The sequence below is a fragment of the Ptychodera flava genome, chromosome 3, assembly GCF_041260155.1.
Source record: "Ptychodera flava strain L36383 chromosome 3, AS_Pfla_20210202, whole genome shotgun sequence".
In the NCBI taxonomy this organism is placed as follows: Eukaryota; Metazoa; Hemichordata; class Enteropneusta; family Ptychoderidae; genus Ptychodera; species Ptychodera flava.
The window spans coordinates 10,431,399-10,452,938 of NC_091930.1; the positions used below are offsets into that span (position 1 = coordinate 10,431,399).

The following is a 21,540-nucleotide window of genomic DNA, read 5'->3' on the forward strand; positions in this document are numbered from 1 at the left end:
TTGCTGTCACCGTATATGGCGTGATACAGTTTGTCCTTGTTTTCATACATACCTATTAGTCCGTGGGCTAGAGGGGGTCTACGTGCACCCCCACAGGATAACGAACCTGTATTTTTCAGAAGCCTTGGGATCCCTAGAATACGAAATGGAATTTTAACAGAAAAAATATAGGGATGCAATAGCTGTTATGGTCATGTTTTGAAGGGTACCGCAAAATCACCATTTTCCAACCCAAATGCATTTTCGTCAAATCTGTCTTCTTGTAAGTCATGTGCTGAGCTTATTTTTTAACATAACCTCACTTGTTTGGTATTATTAGAAAGGAAATTTATTCTTCTTTAAGATGACATATTGTACTATGCAATATCTTCTACAGTTTTTGTGAAATATGACCAAAACTTACCCCATACCCCAAAATTTAACATTGCAAATTACAGTAAATCTCAAATTCTACCAATTTTTTAGCTTGGCATAATAAAAAATGCAATGTTTTGAATGAAATCTGTTTTATTTGATACAGGGACATGTCAAAAATATGAAATAGACTTTTAACAGAAAAAATATTGGGACTCTACAGCTGTAACAGTCATATTTTGAAGGGTACCGCAAAATCACAGTGTTACAGATTTGCATGCATTTTTGTTAAACCTGTCTTCTTATAAGTCATCTGCTGAGCTTGTTTTTGAATACAACCTCATTTGTTAGGTATCATTAGAATGATAATTTACTAATCTTTAAAATGACATATTGTAACATGCAATATCTAGTATAGTTTTCATGAAATATGACCAAAACTTACCCCATACCCCAAAGTTTACATTGAAAATTGCAGTCATAGCTAAAATCAAATACTACCATTTTTTAAACTAGACATATAAAGTCTGTCCGTTTTTGCTATTGAATCTGTTTTATGTGGTACAGGGACATGTCAGAAATATGAAATAGACTTTTAACAGAAAAAATATTGGGACTCTACAGCTGTAACAGTCATATTTTCAAGGGTACCGCAAAACCACAGTGTTGCAGATTTGCATGCATTTTTGTTATATCTGTCTTCTTATAAGTCATCTGCTGAGCTTGTTTTTGAATATACAACCTCATTTGTTAGGTATCATTAGAAAGATAATTTACTAATCGTTAAATCGTTAGCAAGATAATTTACTAATCTTTAAAATGACATATTGTAACATGCAATATCTTGTATAGTATTCATGATGTATGACCAAAACTTACCCCATACCCCAAAGTTTACATTGAAAATTGCCGTCATAGCTAAAACCAAATTCTACAAATTTTTTAGCTAGACACAAAAAATCTGGCCGTTTTTGCTATTAAATCTGTTTTATTTGGTACAGGGACATGTCAGAAATATGAAATAGACTTTTAACGGAAAAAATATTGTGATTCTATGGCTGCACTGTAAAGTGAAGTGTTCAAGGATAGAACACTTTTTGAACGCGTCTAGACGTTCAGAAATTTAACACTACGTGTTCAACCAACGTTCAATTTGTGAACACAAGTGTGCAGATTTTGAACGCTACGTGTTCATCAGACATGATATTGAACACCATGGTGTTCTATATCTGAACACATGTTGCACATGAAATGTGTTCAAAATTTGAACGCATTTACGCGTTCAAAGGGCTGTAACACTTTTTGAACGCATGGACGCCGTTCAACGATAAGTGTGTTAAAGGCTAGAACACATGATGCGCGCTTGTTGAACACCTTTAATTTTGGGCGTTCAAGGGATGTTCAAGCCTTGAAATAACATTACAGACCACTGATATTCAGTAAAATTATTTTATTCTAAAAATACACAAAACATTTTTAGAGTAGAGTAAAATACAATAACTTACTGTAAAATGGGCAAATAAACATTGCCACTTTGTATGTGAAGTTTGTCAGAGGAAAATACCAACGGTGTTAGCACCCTCCTATCAAAAACATAAGCATTAAAAAATCACCATGAACACGTTGATCGTTTTAAAAAATATGAACAAAGTAATGACAAAACAGGTTTTACTTAAATATTGTGGATTACGTTTTATGTTCATACTTGTTTAAAACGTACAAAAAAGTCTAAAAAAGCTCAATTTGGAATACTTATTGTGTTGAAAACACGTATATGTATGAAATGCATACTCCATTTTGTAAGATGGTTTCTTAACGACATTTCCTCTGGTATAGACAATTGTAAATTTTGAAGAACAAAAAGTTAGTCAAGGCTTCTCTAATGCACATGGTATATAGTTGTCCACACTAAAGTAAACACAAGATGTCAAGTTGTCAAAGTGTCACAGTAAGGCACAACATGCAGAAAGTGGGGAAAGTGGGTCCTTGGCAGGGTAAAACCTATTTCCTTGTCCAACAAAGTCCTTCATAAACAGAAAGGTTTGTTTGTTTGTAATATCTTTAAATAAACCCTGAAATAAATCTGTGACATTTCAAAATCTACTTCTCAGAAATTTAAAACATATTGATTCGTAAAGACCTTTCAAATTCTGGTGTACCCTGCTATTAATTTTTATACATTTTTTTTTTACCAAAAATGGTAAAATCACCCTTAAAATAGAAAAAATGTAGATTTCATCATAACTCAAGGCTTGAGTATTATGGTAATCCCTAATGTCTTAAAAATGTCTGAAATGTCTTTAATGTCTTAAAAATACAAGTTGCAAATTTCTGCATAATTTGAACAATCTGAAAAAGGCTATCAGTAGAGGTCTATGTCCCAAATATCAAAACTGTTCAATTAGCAGTTTTGAAGAAGATTTTTTAAAGATTTTTTGACCAAAAATGACAAAAATTGCCATGAAATATAAAAATTTGAATATTTCATTACAACTAGCATACATTTGACTGAGGTCATTCTTAGGGACATGTTTACCAAATATTGAAGACATCAGTAAAAGAGAAGAAGATTTTTGCCAAAAAATAGCAAAATTAGCCTCAAAAATATAAATTTGCATATTTCATCATAATTTGAACATATCTGATTGGGGTAATTCCGTGGGACCTGTAATCCAAATACTAAAGGATTCGTACAGGCTGTTTGAAGAAAAACCTTTGGATGCACAAATTTAAGGACAATGCTACACATCCACCTATTTAGCTGACAGCAAAGCTAAAAACCAGTTGCTAAGTACAAGAGACGTGTTGAGCTACAATACAAAATAATCTTAGGTTTGGTAGCAGGCTATGATCAACTAAATGTTACAGGGGCATTAAGCTTGCAAAGACGTGAAGTCTCCTTCATCAGATACACGGGGGAATAAAAAATTAAAGCAGAAAGTGACAGAAAATTCTGTTCAGAGTGAAAAGTTCAGAACATTCAGTAATTCAGAGTGGACATTTTTAGTCTGAATATTCTGTCGCTTTCAGCTTTAATGTTTCATTCCACCCTTGCATCTGATAAGGGAGACTACACATCTGTGAATGCTTATTCTCCGGCAACATTTAGTTGATCATAGCATGCTACCAAAGCTTAGACTAATTCAGAACAAAAGTACAGAAATTTATCAATTCAGTTACTGACCCTTGGAAGTTTAAATCTACATTATAGATGAACTGAGGTTCTCAAGCTTGTTTCCAGACAGCTACCTGTACACTCATCTGCTTCATTATCTGTACCACCAGCTTCTGTAACAACTCTTCGATTTTTAGTTAAATCCAACTTTTTACATCCTGAAAATAATGCAACAATAGGTAATGGCGAGATGAGACTTTAATGAAAGGTTAAGGAAAAGGGGAGACTTTCATTTACAGTGCCTCTCTTCAATACTGTTACAAAATATTTGCTGCTTCTTGTCATCAACTGATTAAAATAAAGAAGCCAAACTCTCATCTGTTGAAACAATACATTGTATACTCTGCGATGTTTAACTGATGTTTTACATGCCATTGTGTCTACTAAAAGACATGTGTTAGCTGTGATTACGCAAGGCGTATCGATCGCGCTCAGGTCAAGGGTTATCGCTACAGTTGTGTTCGTTGACCCTTGACCTGAGTGAGATCGATCGATAGGCCATGGCCAAAAGTACCAATGCGTATTCACAGCTAGTTGTTGGTATACCAGCCACTGAAAGAAAAAAGGTTTCTTCGCGTAGTTAAGCTATTTCAAGGTACAATACAATTAATTTCGAAGGATAGTAATACAGATGCTTCAAATCTAATACCTTTTACGTTTTGGAGAGGAAACTTACCCTTTGTGGTCTTGCTTCCGCACGATCACGACTTCAGGGTGCGCTTACAAGAAAAATGTCGCAACTTCCGTTTTGATGCATCATGGGATAGGAAAAGGCACCAAATTTGAACACCAAGTGTTTAGAAGTAGAACGCCTCTTGCACGCCGATGTTAAAATTAAAACGTTCATGGTGGTTTTCTGATTTTCTTTTCAAATTTTGAAAATTTCAACCCGTAATAAACGTGTAAAATTATTTTGTATACTTCCTTTTTAGAAAAAACATGCTTTCAGCAATTGTAGACCGGAAATATTTTTCACTTAGTGTGAAATTCGTTACACCAAAATCCGTGTACGTTTGCCGGACAGCGAGGCAGTAGTAAATTTAATATAGCCATTGTAAAGTAAAAAACACAACAGATTGTTAATTGTTTCACAGTATTGTTAAATTTCTGTGATGCTGAGTTTTTGAACACTTGAAGGAGATGGTTGTTAACACTACGTGTTCAGGTTTAGAACATCATTGTTAATAATATGAACACTAGTGTTAACAATATGAACACTAGCCGTTCAAATTTGAACACCGACATGTACATTTTGAACGCGTAAAGACGCGTCTAGCGTCCGCTATTTTTACAGTGTATGTGTGTTTTGAACTCTCACAAAAAAAACTTTGACGACAGGGGCGACTTTGTGGGAATAATAGAATCCCACACCCCCAAGGACCAGGGATCAGAGTTTTCACACGAGTTGGGGATGTTATATCCCCAACGAGTGTGAGAAATCTGATCCCAGGTCCCTGGTGTGTGAGATTCTTTTTCTCACATGACCATAAAATGCGTTAAATTCACACTGGAAACATTAAATGTTTTCCTGTAGCAGCGACTATCCTACTTTGCGGCCATCTAGTATTCCATGTCACTAACGCGAACTCCGTTGCGAGTTCCACTGCCGATACTTCAACTTCTGTTACGGACGAGATGTCCACAAAAATTGGCTATATGTTCCAAGTGGCCTATGTTCACCAGTTATTTGTAAAATTCGGCCGTTTTTTGTGAGTCTGTCACCAACGACGTACAACATCCAAAATCGCGAAAACGCTGTCGTCTGTTCCAGTACTCTGACCCACTTACTCTGTAGTTCCGGTCAGTGTGTTATTCACCGTGCTATTAGATGATATTTTGGGCGTGGAACGAAAGGCTTTTTATCATCCAATCAGAGCTCGTGTTATATATCTGAGATTTATGATTTCTGACAAATCGATCCAACACTCGAGTGAGGGATCGATTTTTCCCACACCGTCGATCCCACTTTCCCTGTGGCCAGGAATATGAAAACAGGTATTCGTTCTGTCACTTGACAACACTTCTCAAACCCTCTAAGGGATGTTTTCATAACTCACATGCACACAACATTTGTTAACAAATATACATAAAACTTCATTTGTGAAGATAGTCATTTAACCCATATTATTGTATTTGCTTGTCGCTTTTCTTATACCTTGTGCCATGGGTACCAACTTACTTTCTGCGGTCGCCTTAGCATTTGAATAGCAACATAGTGAGATCTAGAGTGTGTGTACTAGTGCGACACTGGCGCGATTAGTCCGATAATTAGTTGAAGAACCGGGGCACTCTAGAATTGTGAATTAAATAAGGCCGAACAAAAAATTGTGCAGTTCCGATAACCCGATCTACCCTATTTTTTACCTGCCGACCCTAAACTTTTAAGAGCTACGTAAATACAAAAGTAAATTAAAGAAGGAAAAAACACGTAAATTTACGCGTTTCGTTATTTGGCTTTAGATTTTTGCTTGAACGAGGATGTCTTTTATTTTGTTTTTTCCTTTTATATCTACGATACATTTTTCTGGAAATATTGTGGCCAGTGTTTGACCGCCCTGAACCCCTGAAAATGCATAATTAAATTTAAAATAAAAATATTTTGGGAAAATAAAAATCCTGCCGACCTACGTACCCTATTTTACTGAAAACCATGTTATCGGAACAGCAAAATTTATTTGTTTTTGGCGTAAGGCCAAATGTATTACCCCTTGCTTTTGATAGGCGGAGGTCAAGTGCGGAGAGTGAACTTCCCAAACGCCCTGTTCTTACGCCAACTACCAAGACTAACAGGTAGGGTCTCATCTGATGGTATTCAGCATCATTTGACATGAGAATAGTTTTATAGGGACATTTCAGTTCAGTGTCTATTCGAAGGGGTCTCAGCATAATGGAAAGAAAGGGACTGTACCAACTTAATCAATTTGAGATTTAAAGAAAACGCATTTATCTGAAGAATCAGGCTTCTTTGGAAATATTTTACGATTACATCGTATGAGGGCGTAGTCACAATGCCGTTATGCAGATATTTCCTGGTTTTGCTTGGTATGCGTACTAATACATATGCATGATGCATGTAACTTTCACATTCTATATTGACCAACTTCCGAGTGAGAATATGTTGTGTGAAAGCAGGAAGGCGTCATACTTGTTTTGTAGCAATTTTCATTCGACAGAGGTATTTCCCTTGCTTTCATCACCCCTAACAAGGATTAATGGTCTACACCTTCAGAAAAACTACGCTCGCTGTCGATCGGGAGAGTTGAATGTTAAAAATTTGATACCGAATATTCAATACTTTTAGTCTCAGTCAACGTTTGCTACACTGCACATCACGTCCGCCAACACTGATGCGCCATCAACGGTATGGCTAGGCAAGCCCCAGACAAATTAAACGCGATGCACACTCGCTGGGCACATAAGTTCGGTGAGCTGGCTTATAACAAGATCGGAATCAGGTCAACAGAGGGCCATACTTCGCAGCCAACCGGGAATGGGCGTCTGAGAGAGTCAAGGACATAGTACGGTTTTTCCCAACAAGGCAACTTTAATCAAATTCTAATCAAGTGGATATGTTCAAAAGCAGCCCTTATGAACTTTAAACTATCGAAAGGTCAAATATTTTTTGTCATTTTGACCGTCCCATTCAAATTCTTATGTCTATCTCAAGTTGGTATGATAAGTTTCTTTGCCTTTAAAATAATGACCGATGAGATGAGCATCATTAGTTGCCGAGTAGAACAACAGTATAGTCAGATGCCTAATTGCAAAAATTATGTATTTGACCTTACAACGGCCGAGTTTGATACCAAAAAGCAGTATGTTCGATATTAGGGCGCACCTCACATTACATATTACACGCACCATATTCCGCCTGATCAGCGCCCCCACTGAGGGCAATACCGCTCTTTACTAAAACACAGAGTTTCTTGTCCCTTGAAATTTCATCCCAATAGTCAAGGTTGAATGTGCTACGGGAACGGATAAGGGGTAGCCAACCAGCTGATTTTAGAATTTTGAACATGGGATTTTAATGTAGATGTGCCATTACGTATACATGGTGAACGAAATTTGAAATGAAATTAATAATTTTCCTGCCGACGGTCAGCCGTTTGAGAGTTTGACGCTTTTGCCATAAGCTTCCCCTTTCCGCCCAACATGAATGAAAATATCTAAGCTTCTCACTGGTCTACAATAAATCCCCACTGCAATCTCTCTACTACTGCCACCATGTCTTTGCCACATACTACCAGCCTGACCATTGGCAAGTTATTTGAATTACTGAATCTGATGGAGGACCAATGGCAAATAATACTCTTTGCATGTCCATATAGTCATCATTCAAGTTGCCTGCTGAGCAGTGTCCTAAGGGGTCCAGTGATGAGCAACGACTTGGCGCACGTATAAAGAGAGGAAAAAACCACACTAGATTTCCAAAAACATCACATATTTTCCTCTATGTATTAAATGCATCCCAAGATTATCATTTTGGTATTTCATTCTCTCGATAGGAAAGAACGTCTTCAAGCAAGTTGTTGGTGCATATTTCTTGTGCTTCTTACCCACTTTTAGTATAAAGTTTATGATTAATAAGTGCTCGTTTTTTAACGATTTTATAGTACATTTCCGTCTCCTTGTATATATCATATTTATTTTGGTAAGCTCCCCCACTAGGGCCCTAAACGCCCCCCTTACATTCTGTAGTCCTTTCACGACGAGGTTGGATTCAAGCAAACCCTCTCCCACAGAATGGAAAGCAAACGTGACAAACGAATACCTTATCCTGACTGACATTTGATGATCTGGATATCTAACCTAAATTGTGAAAGAAAAACAATGTAAAGTATTTCAACATTTGTAGCAAAGGCAATCGAAGGTAATTTTACACCGCTCTCTTTCGTAAATAAAAAATATAAATCGGGGTCACTGTTGAAAATGTGGTAAGATTGAAGAAAAAATTACCCGATACATGTATATGTATTACCGATACTTCATATTCAACATGGCCACCATCCCTGTGTTTACTTTAAAGGTAATAATATTGTATTCGATTTTCGCAATTGTAAGCGGGTGAAAAATTGATTTACCTCGTCCCATGAGCTTCAACAAATTGCAAGAAATTTCGTAAAATACCAGAAGGAGAATACATTCAATGTAGTTGATTCGAATGTAAACATAAAATTGCTCCGAATGATGCAAATTTCTCTATATCTGGGACGTTTAGCTGCATTCGTGGTCCTCTTTCACTGTTTCAGCAACATATCATCCTCATATATTACTTCAGTAAATACTCGGATTGTATTTTATCTGAAAGCTACACATTCTCATTGACTATGCCTGAATCAAGGTAGGTCGGCCGTGTATGAAGGTATACTCGGTCTGTCAAATCTTCACGATATTTTTAATTTACCTGCTTGTTTTGACGCATTTCTTCATCAACAGAAATAACCGAAGCTTGTTTATGTGGAAAACCAAAATGAGTATTCTCTTGTAGGATACTAAACACGCGGTGTAGCAGCGCATTGCCAATTTTAACATTACTCTATTTCGTAATTCCTGGTCTCACACTTTTCACAATTATCCCACATTCTATATTTAAATGGTCTAAGACGCTGAACTTTTTTAGAACACTTGAGCAAAATTCACATATTCCAGTTTCGATATGTGTATTATCATAATGGCTATTTCATTGACTATCCTCCCTTTTCTTAGAAGACCCACTTTGAAAAAAAAAACTCTTCTTCTGGCAGCGCCTTTGTTAAAAAATCACATCACAATACAACTGAAAGTCTTTTGCACTTCAAAAGTGAAATATTTTTAAACTTTTGCTCAGCTTTTCCTCAAGGGATATTTAAACCGTTCTATTCCTAAACGGGGTCACCGTGTAAATTTTGTCACGAAGAAACAAATTACAAGTTTTACTGATATTTGAAATGCAAAATGGCCGCCATCCATGTTTAACTCTATGGAGAAAAATAAAACATTCGATTTTCGAAAACCTAAGACAGTAAAAAAATTCTCCTTACACAAACAGATTCAAAATGAGCCCCAAAAACGGTGATCAGAAAAAGGAATTGTAAAAGTTTGAGAGTCCAAATATCTGTCGACGACGAGCCTTTTACTTTCAAGCTGCAAACATTATATAAAGTTTTGCCCCCATTACGCATTGAATGTCACTTTCACAAGCAATACTTCTTTATCTGAAATTTCAAAAACTTTAACCAATAATTCGTTAAAATACAGTATATTCTTTCAAAGCAACAACTATATATGACAAAAATCGTCTTCTGACTGAAGACAAATTCCAATAATAAAATTCTTAGCTGCTTAACTTGGTTCACGGCCAGTATTTAGCTGTCTTATGTCACCCCAGTAGCATTCAGCTAGTTATTCAGAATTTTTAACACTCAGCCACACAAACACACTGATACGTGTTTGGGAAGCAATCAGCATTTTGAGTTGCAGATGAAAACGGCGCCCTCAGTGTTGGTTCTGACGAAAATCATAAGATTTCACAAGGCTTTTTAACGCAGCTTGCAAAATGACCGCTAGTCTGTGTAGTGTGCATTTTGTCAAACAGGTTCGATATCAGTATCGACATCACAGTGGGCTGATTCTCGAAGATACAGAAACGCCGATTATGAGTTCCGCCTTGCACTTATCTCGCACGTTTATGATGATAGCAAACAGGCCAGGTACACGCGGATGTAACATTGCCATTAACATAATAGCGCTGCCAGACATATTTCTCGTTTGTTAAAGGTCGGGCCATACAGTGATTTTGTACATGTATGAGTAGGTTTACCCGGCCTCCATACAGAAACATAATACATCAGCCGTTTCGTTTACGTGATGACTATAATGTCAGTGGGTCGAATATCGTCAGACCACTATCAGCCATAGAGAACAGCAAATACAAACCAAAGGTGGAACGGTCGCCGTCTCTTCCTCTAATTTAATTGATGGATGACTGTGCTAAACCACAGAGTGTGAGGGGGAAGAGAGACCCTTCTTTTCTACTGTCTTTTGCTGACCCATGCGTAGTAGTAGTAACATACACTACGCACGGTGCGCATGAATACTGTGAAGCACAGTCCCTCCACCCACGTGGTAGAGGGACTGTGTGCTAAGTGACCTGTGACCTAAGGGAGCCGTCATTATTTACGGCCTAGGGGGGTCGGAGGAACTGCTTACGAAACTCCAAAATTTCGAGTAACCCCTCTGCCAACCATGACGTGTTTGAGTAACTCCCCTCTCTGCTACAGAAATTTTGAGTGACTCCCCCCAAAAAAATTGGGAAAGTTAAATATCTATACAGTAAAATGGACTGCTGCTGCGACAGGCCCTGTACAGACCCTGATTAAACCCTGTGGTCTATGTTGGAAGGAGGTTCCATTGCTGTGGCAGGGGCTGATGTACAGGTCTGTATCCAGTGCTCTGGTGACATGCAGTTATTCTGTAGGATTTTTTTTCAAGAGGGGAAGATGTGGTGCGAAAGCACCACAAGAGACCGCATAAGCGGTCGTGGGGGGAGGTCAGGAGGGGGGTGTCCCCCTCCTGCTATTGGAGCTTTTGAAAAATAGAGGTTAAAATGGTGTTATTTGGTGGCACTTGGGGAGTATTTTTTTCGTATAAAAAACTCAAAGGAAAATAAATCTGAGACAGTATTCCAAAACTTATATTTCAGTTCACTGATTTCAACTATATTTTTTGAAACCAAAAAAATAGCGACAGACATACATTTATTCACATTTATATTTATTTTATTTTCCTGCAATAAAAGATGGGTTTGTTGTCAAGGCATTCAACTGGTTTTAAACTCTATAGCATCAGAATAAGCTTGCTTTACAAATTTCCCTATCAGTAATCTATACAATGTAGAATATAGAAAGCAGACGTTTCTCATTAATGATCAGGCAAGTATATCAATCTTTAATCAGGAAATACTGAAAAATGTACTCAGTACTAGCCTCTAACATAAGGCTTGCCACGTTGAATAGCTGATCATTCTCGTCTGAAGATCACAATAACGTGAAACACATAGTGTAATGAGATTTTAGTTTCTACTTGAAACCACCTGTATTATGATTTAATATATATATATATATATATATATATATATATATATATATATATATATATATATATATATATATTGTGTGTGTGTGTGTGTGTGTGTGTGTGTGTGTGTGTGTGTGTGTGTGTGTGTGTGTGTACACAAATACCGGGTATGAATATACATATCTTTACTATTATTGTTGTATTAATTCGTAACTCCACTAAATGCTTCAATACATGTCAACAAAATTGAGTAGCCCCTTTCTTGTTCTCCACTTTGAGCAACCCCCCCTTGTAGCTTTCGATTTTTGAGTGACCCCCCCTCCCTCAGATTCCTCCGACCCCCCAGGCCATAAATAATGACGGCTCCCTAGGCCGTGTCAGGCTATGTACACGCAGCCCTCTGGATTCCGCGAAAACTTATGTGGATGACCTCGAAAACTTGACGCGAGTGACACTACGCCGCGACGCTTGTTTGAACTCTCGTCACACTCCATACATTCGAATATACTTGTATGTTTGCTTGTGTGTTTGTTTTTAAGTTTAACAAAATGGCATTTGGCCAGGTACGCATAAGCTTACTCAGTTCCGGGTCATGAATGAGTGAATGATGCGTCAATTTGACCGACAAAAACACCTATTTCTTGCCGTTGTTGCTTTTTTACTGTGGACATACAATCTTTAAGCAAAGAAACATCGTTAACTTGCCCTCGATCATGTACGGCGAATAACCATGCTATGAGGCCGCAAGTTATATGGGAGAAATTGCAATTCAGAGAGCTGCAGTCTGAATCAAGTCATGCACATTCGCTCAATGTACTCAGTGGTAAAGTGGCTAGGCAATATAATGTCAGGTGGCATTATGATGTTACAGTATCGTCTAAGATAATATCAACGCTATAGGGTCTCGCCTCCAGCCTGTTCGTGATTCTAAAAAATAGCGATAAGTGGAAGGCGGAACTGATAGCAAGAATTTCTGTATCTTGGAGAATCAGCCCGCACGAACCTTCGTGAAGTAAATTATGAAATTTATGTATTTCGATTTGCTGTCACCATATTTTTGGTGTTATAGTTTGTCCTCGTTTTCAGACGTCGCCATTTATCACTACCTCACCCATAACCTGACGTCGTTTAGGTCATTCCATGCTATTCAGTACATGCGCCACCTCTCACACCTTGACGATTTAGCAAGCGTATGCCAACGTATGAAAATTTGGCGTACGTCGAACACGTTATGGGTAAGTGTTGTATAAGTTAAGAGCACGCTGGAGCACGCTGATATACGTCGTCGTACCTCGAGGAGGTATTCGGAAACGCTCGTGCACGCACAAAAACTTTTCGACGTATGCCATACGTCCCGCACACTCGGGCCATAAGATGTTGGTAAGTTATGCGCTCGTTGACACACGTTCACACACGTTACTTGCAAGTTACTCATAAGTCGAAATGCGTCGAGATAATTGTCTAGCGTACCAAAACGTATTTTTAACCAATGAAAACATTATGGATACGCGATGTATACGCCCAAAATTGAACCAGATATGAACTGAAAATGCTCACGTGTTTCATTATTATTGCAGTTATGTGTAAATTTGAACCTTTGCCACATGTTTGCAACTTCATTGAAAGTATTATGATCAACATAATGAACAATATTCACAGCCGATTAACTCTAAAAGATCATGAAGTATACAAATATGTAATTAGCTGAAACAAAAATATTAAAGTTCTTTGACTGCTGTCATTGCACCAACACTTTATATAGCAAGTGTAATTATAAAAGATCATTGAAAATGCAAATTAGGAATCGGCTGAAGAAAAAAATGCTTAATGACTTTCAATATTGTTGTATCATAGTATCTTTAATGTATATAGTAAGTTTAATCAACTTTGGTCCAGTCAATTCAGATATATATCCCTAATTAGCAAAGTTCATTAAATATGTAAATTAGGAATTGGCTGATAAAAATGCTTAATGATTTTCAATGATGTTGTATCATAGTATCTCCAATTCACATAGCAAGTTTTGTCATCTTTGGTCAAGTCAATTCAGATATATATCCCCAATTAGGAAAGTTCATTAAATATGCAAATTAGGAATCGGCTGAAGAGAAAATGCTTAATGACTTTCAATAATATTGTATTATAGTGTCTTATTTACATGGCAAGTTTCATCAATTTTGATTCAGTCAATTCATATTTACCCCTAATTATGAAAATTCATTTAATATGCAAATTAGGAATTGGCTGAAGTAAAAATGTCTATATCATAGTATCTTTGATGTATATAGCAAGTTTCAACAACTACAATCAAGTTAATTCAGATATATATCCCTAATTAGGAAAGTTCATTAAATATGCAAATTCGGAATTGGCTGATGAAGTAAAACTGCTTAATGACTTTCAATAATGTTGTATAATAGTATATTTAATGTATATAGCAAGTTTCGTCTACTTTGGTCCAGTCAATTCAAATATATATCCCTAATTAGCAAAGTTCATTAAATATGCAAATTAGGAATTGCGTGAAGTTAAAATGCTTAATGACTTTCAATAATGTTAAATCATAGTATCTTCAATATACATACCAAGTTTGGTCAATTTTGATCAAGTCAAATCAGATATATATCCCTAATTAGGAAAGTTCATTAAATATGCAAATTTGCAACTATCTTTCATGTCACCCCTTAATGGTTCTCACTGCTGATATAATTTGGTGTGATCAACATTTGTAGCAAATCTCATCAAATTGTGTGTAGTCGTTTTTAATGTATATCCTTTTATTCTAAAATCATTAATTATGCAAATGAGCAAAAAGTATGCAAGCCAAACCCACCAAAAACTAATCAGTTCTTGCCATTTGCTAACTGAATCTATGTACTAGATTTGATTCTGATCTGATCAGCCGTTTTTGAGATATCGGACCAACAGACAGACAGACAGACAGACAGACGGACAGACAAATAGACAGCCAGACAGACAGACAGACAGGCAGACAGACAGACAGACAGACAGACAGACGACAGACAGACAGACAGACAGACAGACAGACAGACATAGCTGCGACATATGCTCACGTGACGGGGGCATACGCTGGCTAAATCGTCAAGGTGTGACAGGGCCCTAAGATATATAGACACATACCCATATGCACACATACCTACATGTCGCTCTCATATATCACACTCTATACGCACCTCGAAATGCTATCAGCAGGAAATCGTTATGGTATGTTAAACATTTGCTATGATTCTATCCGCATACAAAACGAAAGCAAACCAAGTAAAATGCGGATAATTGAATAAATGTTTTGAGGTCGACAGATAGATTTTGAAATAAATAATTACTTCGTAATTTGTTCTGATTTTAGTTCCCGGGCCATTTCATATACAAAATCAGAATCTCGGCATTATTTGATGCTGTGCACCCGACCTGAGTATCAAAATTGCTAACTTGAAAAAAAATTGACAGAGTTATGCTTGCTACAAAATTCACCTTTTGCAAAGAAAAATGTGAAAGACATGTTTCTCACTTCTCCGAAGAATATTGAAGGAGCGTTATCGACCTCGACTTAACCTTTACTCAAGTTGTAATGCGCATGCTCCTACCTTCAATATAACTTGAAGGCGCGGCAGCGATTACTCATATCACAATCTATCGTCTGCAGGTGAATTCAAGTGTATGATCTAAAAGGTCCAAACGTGAACGGATATTGTAGAGCAATGGGACGGTTCTATGCACTCACTATCCTTCTTCTGGCCTACGGTAAGTCTCAGAAGAAATTTAACTGGCATGCTTGCAGTTTTCCCATTGAGGATGATATTTTAGTATCAAAAGTAGCGTTAAAGCGAGCCTGTCTGCAAGTGCCTCTCTTTAACGTTTCTTTGTGTTTTGCAACTCAATTTGCTCCAAAAAAATCATGGATGTTGGTCTTCCGTTCTCTGTGGACATACAAGGGACGATGAGTTGTTAACTATAACTTACCCACCAATATGCTTACCTAACACGTACTTGACCAAACCCATCCAACTTTCATACATAAAACGGGTAGAATTTTTGAATTTTTGAAGTAGACAAGAGAAGGGTCTCGTTTCTACTGTCTATGATTCTGAACATGAACTGTGTTTTATAGATGACCAGAACTTACTAAATATCTTCCTGCACTCTTTACTTTCGGTTTAGCCATTGCTGGGTCCTGCGGAGCTCGTTACCGAACAACGACCCTGGAGATTGGAACTCGTTACGTGACCCGTTCAGTGACAACAGTCCTGGCCGAGCAGAGAAAGGTTTTCACTGCTACCACGTGCGGTCACTTTGTCGGGAACGCGGTTAATGTCACCATTCTTTTGAATAACAACCCGAGCTGGGATCCTATCAAGGGAGTAGTATATTTTTACGTTGTGGATGAGCCTACAAAGGTGAGACAACTTGTTCGTGTTAACTCTTTCGATGTTGTAATATTTCGCGCCAAAATTTTAGTGCAATTTTAGCAAATTTTTCAGTTTTATAGAATAATTTTCGACCAAATGGACATCACATTCTATTGGTTACAGTCTTTCATCAAAAGTTTGACAAAAGTTTGACCAGGTATATTTTATAAAGGAGACAAAAAATGACTTTTGGTGCTCAAAGGGTTAAGTCAGGCTGCACGCCGATAAATCTTCAGGAGCGAATAAACAACTCGAAATTATGACCGCATACCTGGTTGCTGGCTACTCAAAGCGGGGCCTCGATTGTCCAACATTGGGGAAGCATTCTTGTTTGTTCGATTGATTGATTGTCTATTTGTTTGTTGTCACAGCATGCACGATATATGCACTTTTTTGCAGGCACAAAGTGCCGCGGTGTGTAACAACAACGCATCTGGGAAGGCCTTACCATATTGTTCAGTGTCGCAATGGAATTCGAGCAAGGACCTGTTCATCGTGACAACCGCGGGGCGTGTATCGGCTGTGTCCTTCACGGTGAACGTACAGTTCCAGCCGAAACCTGTCATGGAGGTAAACAAGTTGTGTTTTTTTTGCTCAGATCTAACGAACAAAGGATGCTGAATAGTTACCCCACAAAGATTGCCAGTGACATAAAGATGAGACGGAATGGTAAACTCTTTCACTGTGGATGATGGGGGTTTTATCTTAGAATAACATTTTATGATATGCTGTTAATGTATATGGATGGATGGATATATGGATGGATGAATGGATGGATGGATGGATGTGTCTGATTAAAGATGCTTGCATGTACTTCAGCAGAGTGTATCACGCACACATCGATTCCAGAGTGAAATGTGGGTCCCTCTGACACTGTTTAGTATATTTTCATATTTGTCATAAAACTTTTCAGCAAAATGAAGTCAACAATCCGTGGGCTTTGGAGAAATACTCTGACGTCATGTTTCCCTTGATGGACGATGACATATATTACTTATCAGAGATAGCGGAGACTTCCACAACCCACCAGCTGCTCTACCAACAACAAGTTCTTCTCAACGTCTCCTTCTGTGCCAACAAGGAAACTACCGACGACTACATGATTCGATCGACTGTCTTCGGCACCGATGACATCAGCTCCTTCACCCAGCACATCTGCGACCAACCGGATTGCACCGTAGAGGGCGGCCACGTGATAGCCTACAACGGAAACCAGTTGCCGAGCAATACCGTTGACATCACCACTCAGCATAGGCAGTACGAACGGCTGTACGTCTTGTTAACCTGCTGGGGAGGCTCCTACAACCCCGCTAAGAAAGCCTATGAGTGTAATTACCAATACACCGGTAGCATAAGACCAAAATAATTTGCCAAATTAGAAAATACTAGGCTCTCAATAAGCATCTTCCACATTTTGCCATCATTGTTGTTTGGTAAACATTTTTTTGTGTATTCATTTTTAATAATCAGTATCAGTTTGCAAACGAAAGTTGAGCCTAAAAATGACCAGTCCATTAATCTTACACTTAAGATAAGGTAATATAATCATATAAACTCTTATGCAACAGGAATATTCTGGTAAGAAAACTCATGGCCAAAACTTGTTAACTTTTTTATGCAAATGCTTCCATTAGAATTAGGAGAACGATATTAATCAGAGAGCTGAAAAGAAATAAAAATGGCGATGAATAAGGCTATAATGAGTAGGAAGTAAAGTTCAGCCAAGTAGTTCATTTGTTCATTTGTTGTTTTTGTTTCCTTTGTGGCACAGTATATACGTTATCCGCTTTCTTGTGATGAAATGCAAATTGACTCATGACTCTCACTGATAAATATATCCGAAGAAGAATGATTATGGATTTTCTTATTTCTAAAGTATTGGAATGATCCTTATTTTTGGGAGAAACCTGTGAATATAATTGATCATCACAACATAATAAAAAATCAAGGTGAATGCACTGTTGTTATGTAAGTATGTCGTAAGTCGGCACCCCTTTAGAGAGTTCGACGATTTTCAAGCTTTGAGTGAAACAAAAATTTAATCTATGGGCTTTTAATTTGCACAAAATAAAGGTGTTGAAGAAAAGCAAATACAAGTTCAAAGGAGAACATTCAAGGCAACTATGTGTATCTTTTCCCCTCCGCTACTATCACGGTGGTCGCACAACAGAAATTCTGCACACCAACACCCCTCCCTTACTTTATTACATGCCTCGATGTGAGTGCAAATCAGTGCATTGGTTTGAATAGGAACATCCGGGAAGTTAACGGGCCGGTGAACGATGCACTGACCGGTTTCCATGGTTACCCCGTCCAGTGAAGCCCTTCGACGTTCTCGGCGACGAGACAGACGCTTAACTCTAGATGTAAAAAATCCATGCGCGCACTGCTAATTTGACTTTCATTAAAATCTGTTTGATACTAGTCGATAATGGTAAAATTGTTTTAAAATGCCCTGCATGTAACCAAATATTATAGCATTAACTGCGAAGAGGCATGTAATAAAAATATTATTGCCTGAATACATGGGTTTATGTGCCCTCGCAGCAGGAATTTGCCCTTCTGGCGTCGGGCACATTGTCACCTGCTCTCGGGCACATAAACCCATGTATTCAGGCAATAATATATATTATTGAACACGATAAAATCAAGCATAATAATTTCCATTAGCACGTTTGTTGTATAGGAATTCGAACCTTTACATTGAGACTGACGAATTGGCAATGTGCGCATATGGTGAGCGCGTAAAACCAAACTGGGTTGATCATACCAAGACTGCAGTAATATAAGAGATAAAAATAAACAACGTTTATATCAGTGCTTTATTGGAAAAGTGTGCTTTTCAAACGTGAACCGATGTGGTTGCGCAACCGTTTGTGGTAGCAGCTTTCCCTTGGTGTATACTTAAAGTGCGCAATTTTCATCGTCATAAAATTACGGAAAGTTAGTGAAAATTTACAAGACCGACAATATAAAAAAATGAAATAGAACGCATTATCAGAGAAACATATCATAAAAGCAGAAAAAGACAGCTTGAACAACAAAAAGAAAGAAAGAACGCCACCAACAATACAGTAGTCTTCATAACAACATATAGCCCGTACATCGAAACGACAAAAATCAAGCAAGCCCTGACAGAAAACTGGAGTGAACTTGAAAAAGACGAAACACTAAAAAAATGTTCCAAAATCAACCAATAATTGCATATAGAAGGAACAGAAATATAGGCGATACACTTATAAGCGCCAGACTTCACAAAAGCGACAACAGCTCGAACTCAGGTTCACACGAACCTACACAAACACAACAAGACCAAACAGTAGACATTCTAGCTTCCCTACTTGAACAACAAACGTAAGTGAAACAACATACTACCAAATAAAAAAAATCAACCATTCAACACGTCTCACCAATCAAGAATGAATTTAAGCGACTGATGAAGAAAACTCTGTTTTCGAAACGTAGCGCCAAAGGATCGCAGTGTCACACTAGTCTCTCCGCTCCAGTGCGGAGTAACATCAAGACACGTAGATTACGGGTACGTCTCGCCATGGCTAAGCAACATTTTACATAAAACAGCCAAACATGAGATACACTTATATTATACACAATTTCATACACAAAACGCAAACAACCCAAATATGAACGATGTGTAGAGTTGCTTTCCCTTTACTACCTAACCTCGGAAATTGTGAAAATCCGCATGAGCAACATGTTCCGGACGAAGAATGTGACAGTGATTATTTTTAATACATGTATAAATATGCATATTATGGGACTTATGATCACTTGCCTATAATCTAGATATGGTACGTGGATTCCTAAACCACTAAAACATGGTGGTAGACACAGACATCACTAGTCTAGGTTTAATATTTAAGTAGTTATGGCCATTTTAAGTATATGGCGGCCATCTTGGACGCCATCTTGAAAATGACACGTTTCCGGTGGTCAGATTTTGGTAGACTTTTACTATGTTATTAAGCACATTTGACTCTATAAAAAACAGTTGAGAAACCCTTTGTAGCAATATTTTAGGGTAAGGTCCTTTTTTTTTCATAAATGCAGCCGACTATGCTGTGATCCCAATATAAAGCGCTCAGTGTCCCACTCAGTCCACCACTGGTGGCGCTGTGCTAGTGTCGCCACGTAATAACTCACACTACACAGTAGCAACAACGCTCCGGGAAGGCTGCTTAGATACCCTTACACACCGATGCCTAAGGGGCCGTGGATAATTAAAACATGCGCATGGTAAACGCAACCAATTGCATCTGGTCTCAACCCCCACTCCCTCCCCTAAACGAAAGTTTGAGAGTGCAAAAATCCAACCAAGCCTCATTCTTTATCAGCATACCTACAATCGGTAATTACCTCGCTATGAAATTGCAACAAATTGTAACAATGCAGTAACACACCAAAGCTTTGTGATCTGACGAATAAGAACCACATATCGAATATGTATGTCAAAAAATGCTGGTATAGCGCCGGTGCCGCACTGGGCTGGTACACGCAAAACAATATACCGCGATATTTTGCGATACATAAAAGCGTGTAGCAAAATGTTGCGATATAAAAACATGTGGTGTTGTGTTGGGTGACTTAGCATAACCATAATCCCTCCACAAGGGAAAGAATGGGGCATGATAAAGGTGTATGAATGACCTCATATTATATTGGGTTAATATACCTTTGTGTTAAGAAACGCAGGGCCACAATTTTTCACCCTATCATAAATTTGAGAATGGATTTTCAGGAAAATGATTGTACATACGTGTGATATATACAATATTACTACATGAAAACCCAATAATTCAAATAAATTCACATCAATGAGTTGCCTCTATTCTAGAATAATACACGTGAATTTAGATGAATCCACATGAATACAGGCCTGCTGAATACAAAAAATGGATTCTTGACTATATTCATCTGTATATGCACTATTCAGCTAAAATACAGCAATAATCCATGCTAATACAGTATTATAGGTTTTTTTTGTGCAGTAATTACTATAGATAAATTAAATATTGCTATGAATAAATAGGTTCGTTGACTTTTTTGTTTCTAACAGTGGCGCCTTGTGACTGCCACATTGCATCATTCACATTGATCGACATTTCCAAATTCATGCCATTGTCGCAAAAAAAAAACCCATTTGAACTCCGAAACTGAGGCTTAATTTCCACCATACTCCTCTCTCTATCCACATGATCAGCTAGCAACTTAAAGTCAGTCAATATTAACAATGTTCCGCTTGAAGTGACTCTGTCGTTCATGGTGGGTATATAGAAAGGGCCCCAACATGGTCTTTTAGTACTAACATGTACCAATCACTCTGGTAACATATAACACACATCCTTCGTTTCCTGTCTCTACGAGCACTGCTATTGCCCCTTTCGATTTTGAATAGCCAATTATACTTTAAGTGACTGGCAGAATTATTTCTTGTGATTTGTGATCACTTTTTCATTAAAGTACTTGAAAAAAGTGATTATTTGTAAAGGTGAAAATCATTCTTTGAAG

The 21,540-nt window shown here is 37.7% G+C and overlaps 2 protein-coding genes across 2 annotated transcripts in view; both read left to right on the forward strand.

The window, feature by feature from the left end:
• LOC139129530 (uncharacterized) overlaps positions 1-21,540 on the forward strand; it is a 263,263-nt gene that overhangs the window by 102,485 nt on the left and 139,238 nt on the right. The window lies entirely within an intron of this gene.
• LOC139129521 (uncharacterized) lies at positions 15,180-17,968 on the forward strand. The gene is made up of 4 exons (XM_070695156.1): positions 15,180-15,349; positions 15,767-16,002; positions 16,414-16,584; positions 16,928-17,968. The coding sequence occupies exons 1-4, from the start codon at positions 15,307-15,309 to the stop codon at positions 17,378-17,380; spliced, it is 903 nt and encodes a 300-aa protein (XP_070551257.1). The 5' UTR covers positions 15,180-15,306; the 3' UTR covers positions 17,381-17,968.

Coding starts and splice junctions, on each gene's coding strand:
- LOC139129521 (XM_070695156.1), top strand. CDS start 15,307: ATGGGACGGTTCTATGCACTCACTATCCTTCTTCTGGCCTACG. Junction 15,350..15,766: donor TATCCTTCTTCTGGCCTACG/GTAAGTCTCAGA, acceptor CTTTCGGTTTAG/CCATTGCTGGGTCCTGCGGA. Junction 16,585..16,927: donor AGCCGAAACCTGTCATGGAG/GTAAACAAGTTG, acceptor AAAACTTTTCAG/CAAAATGAAGTCAACAATCC.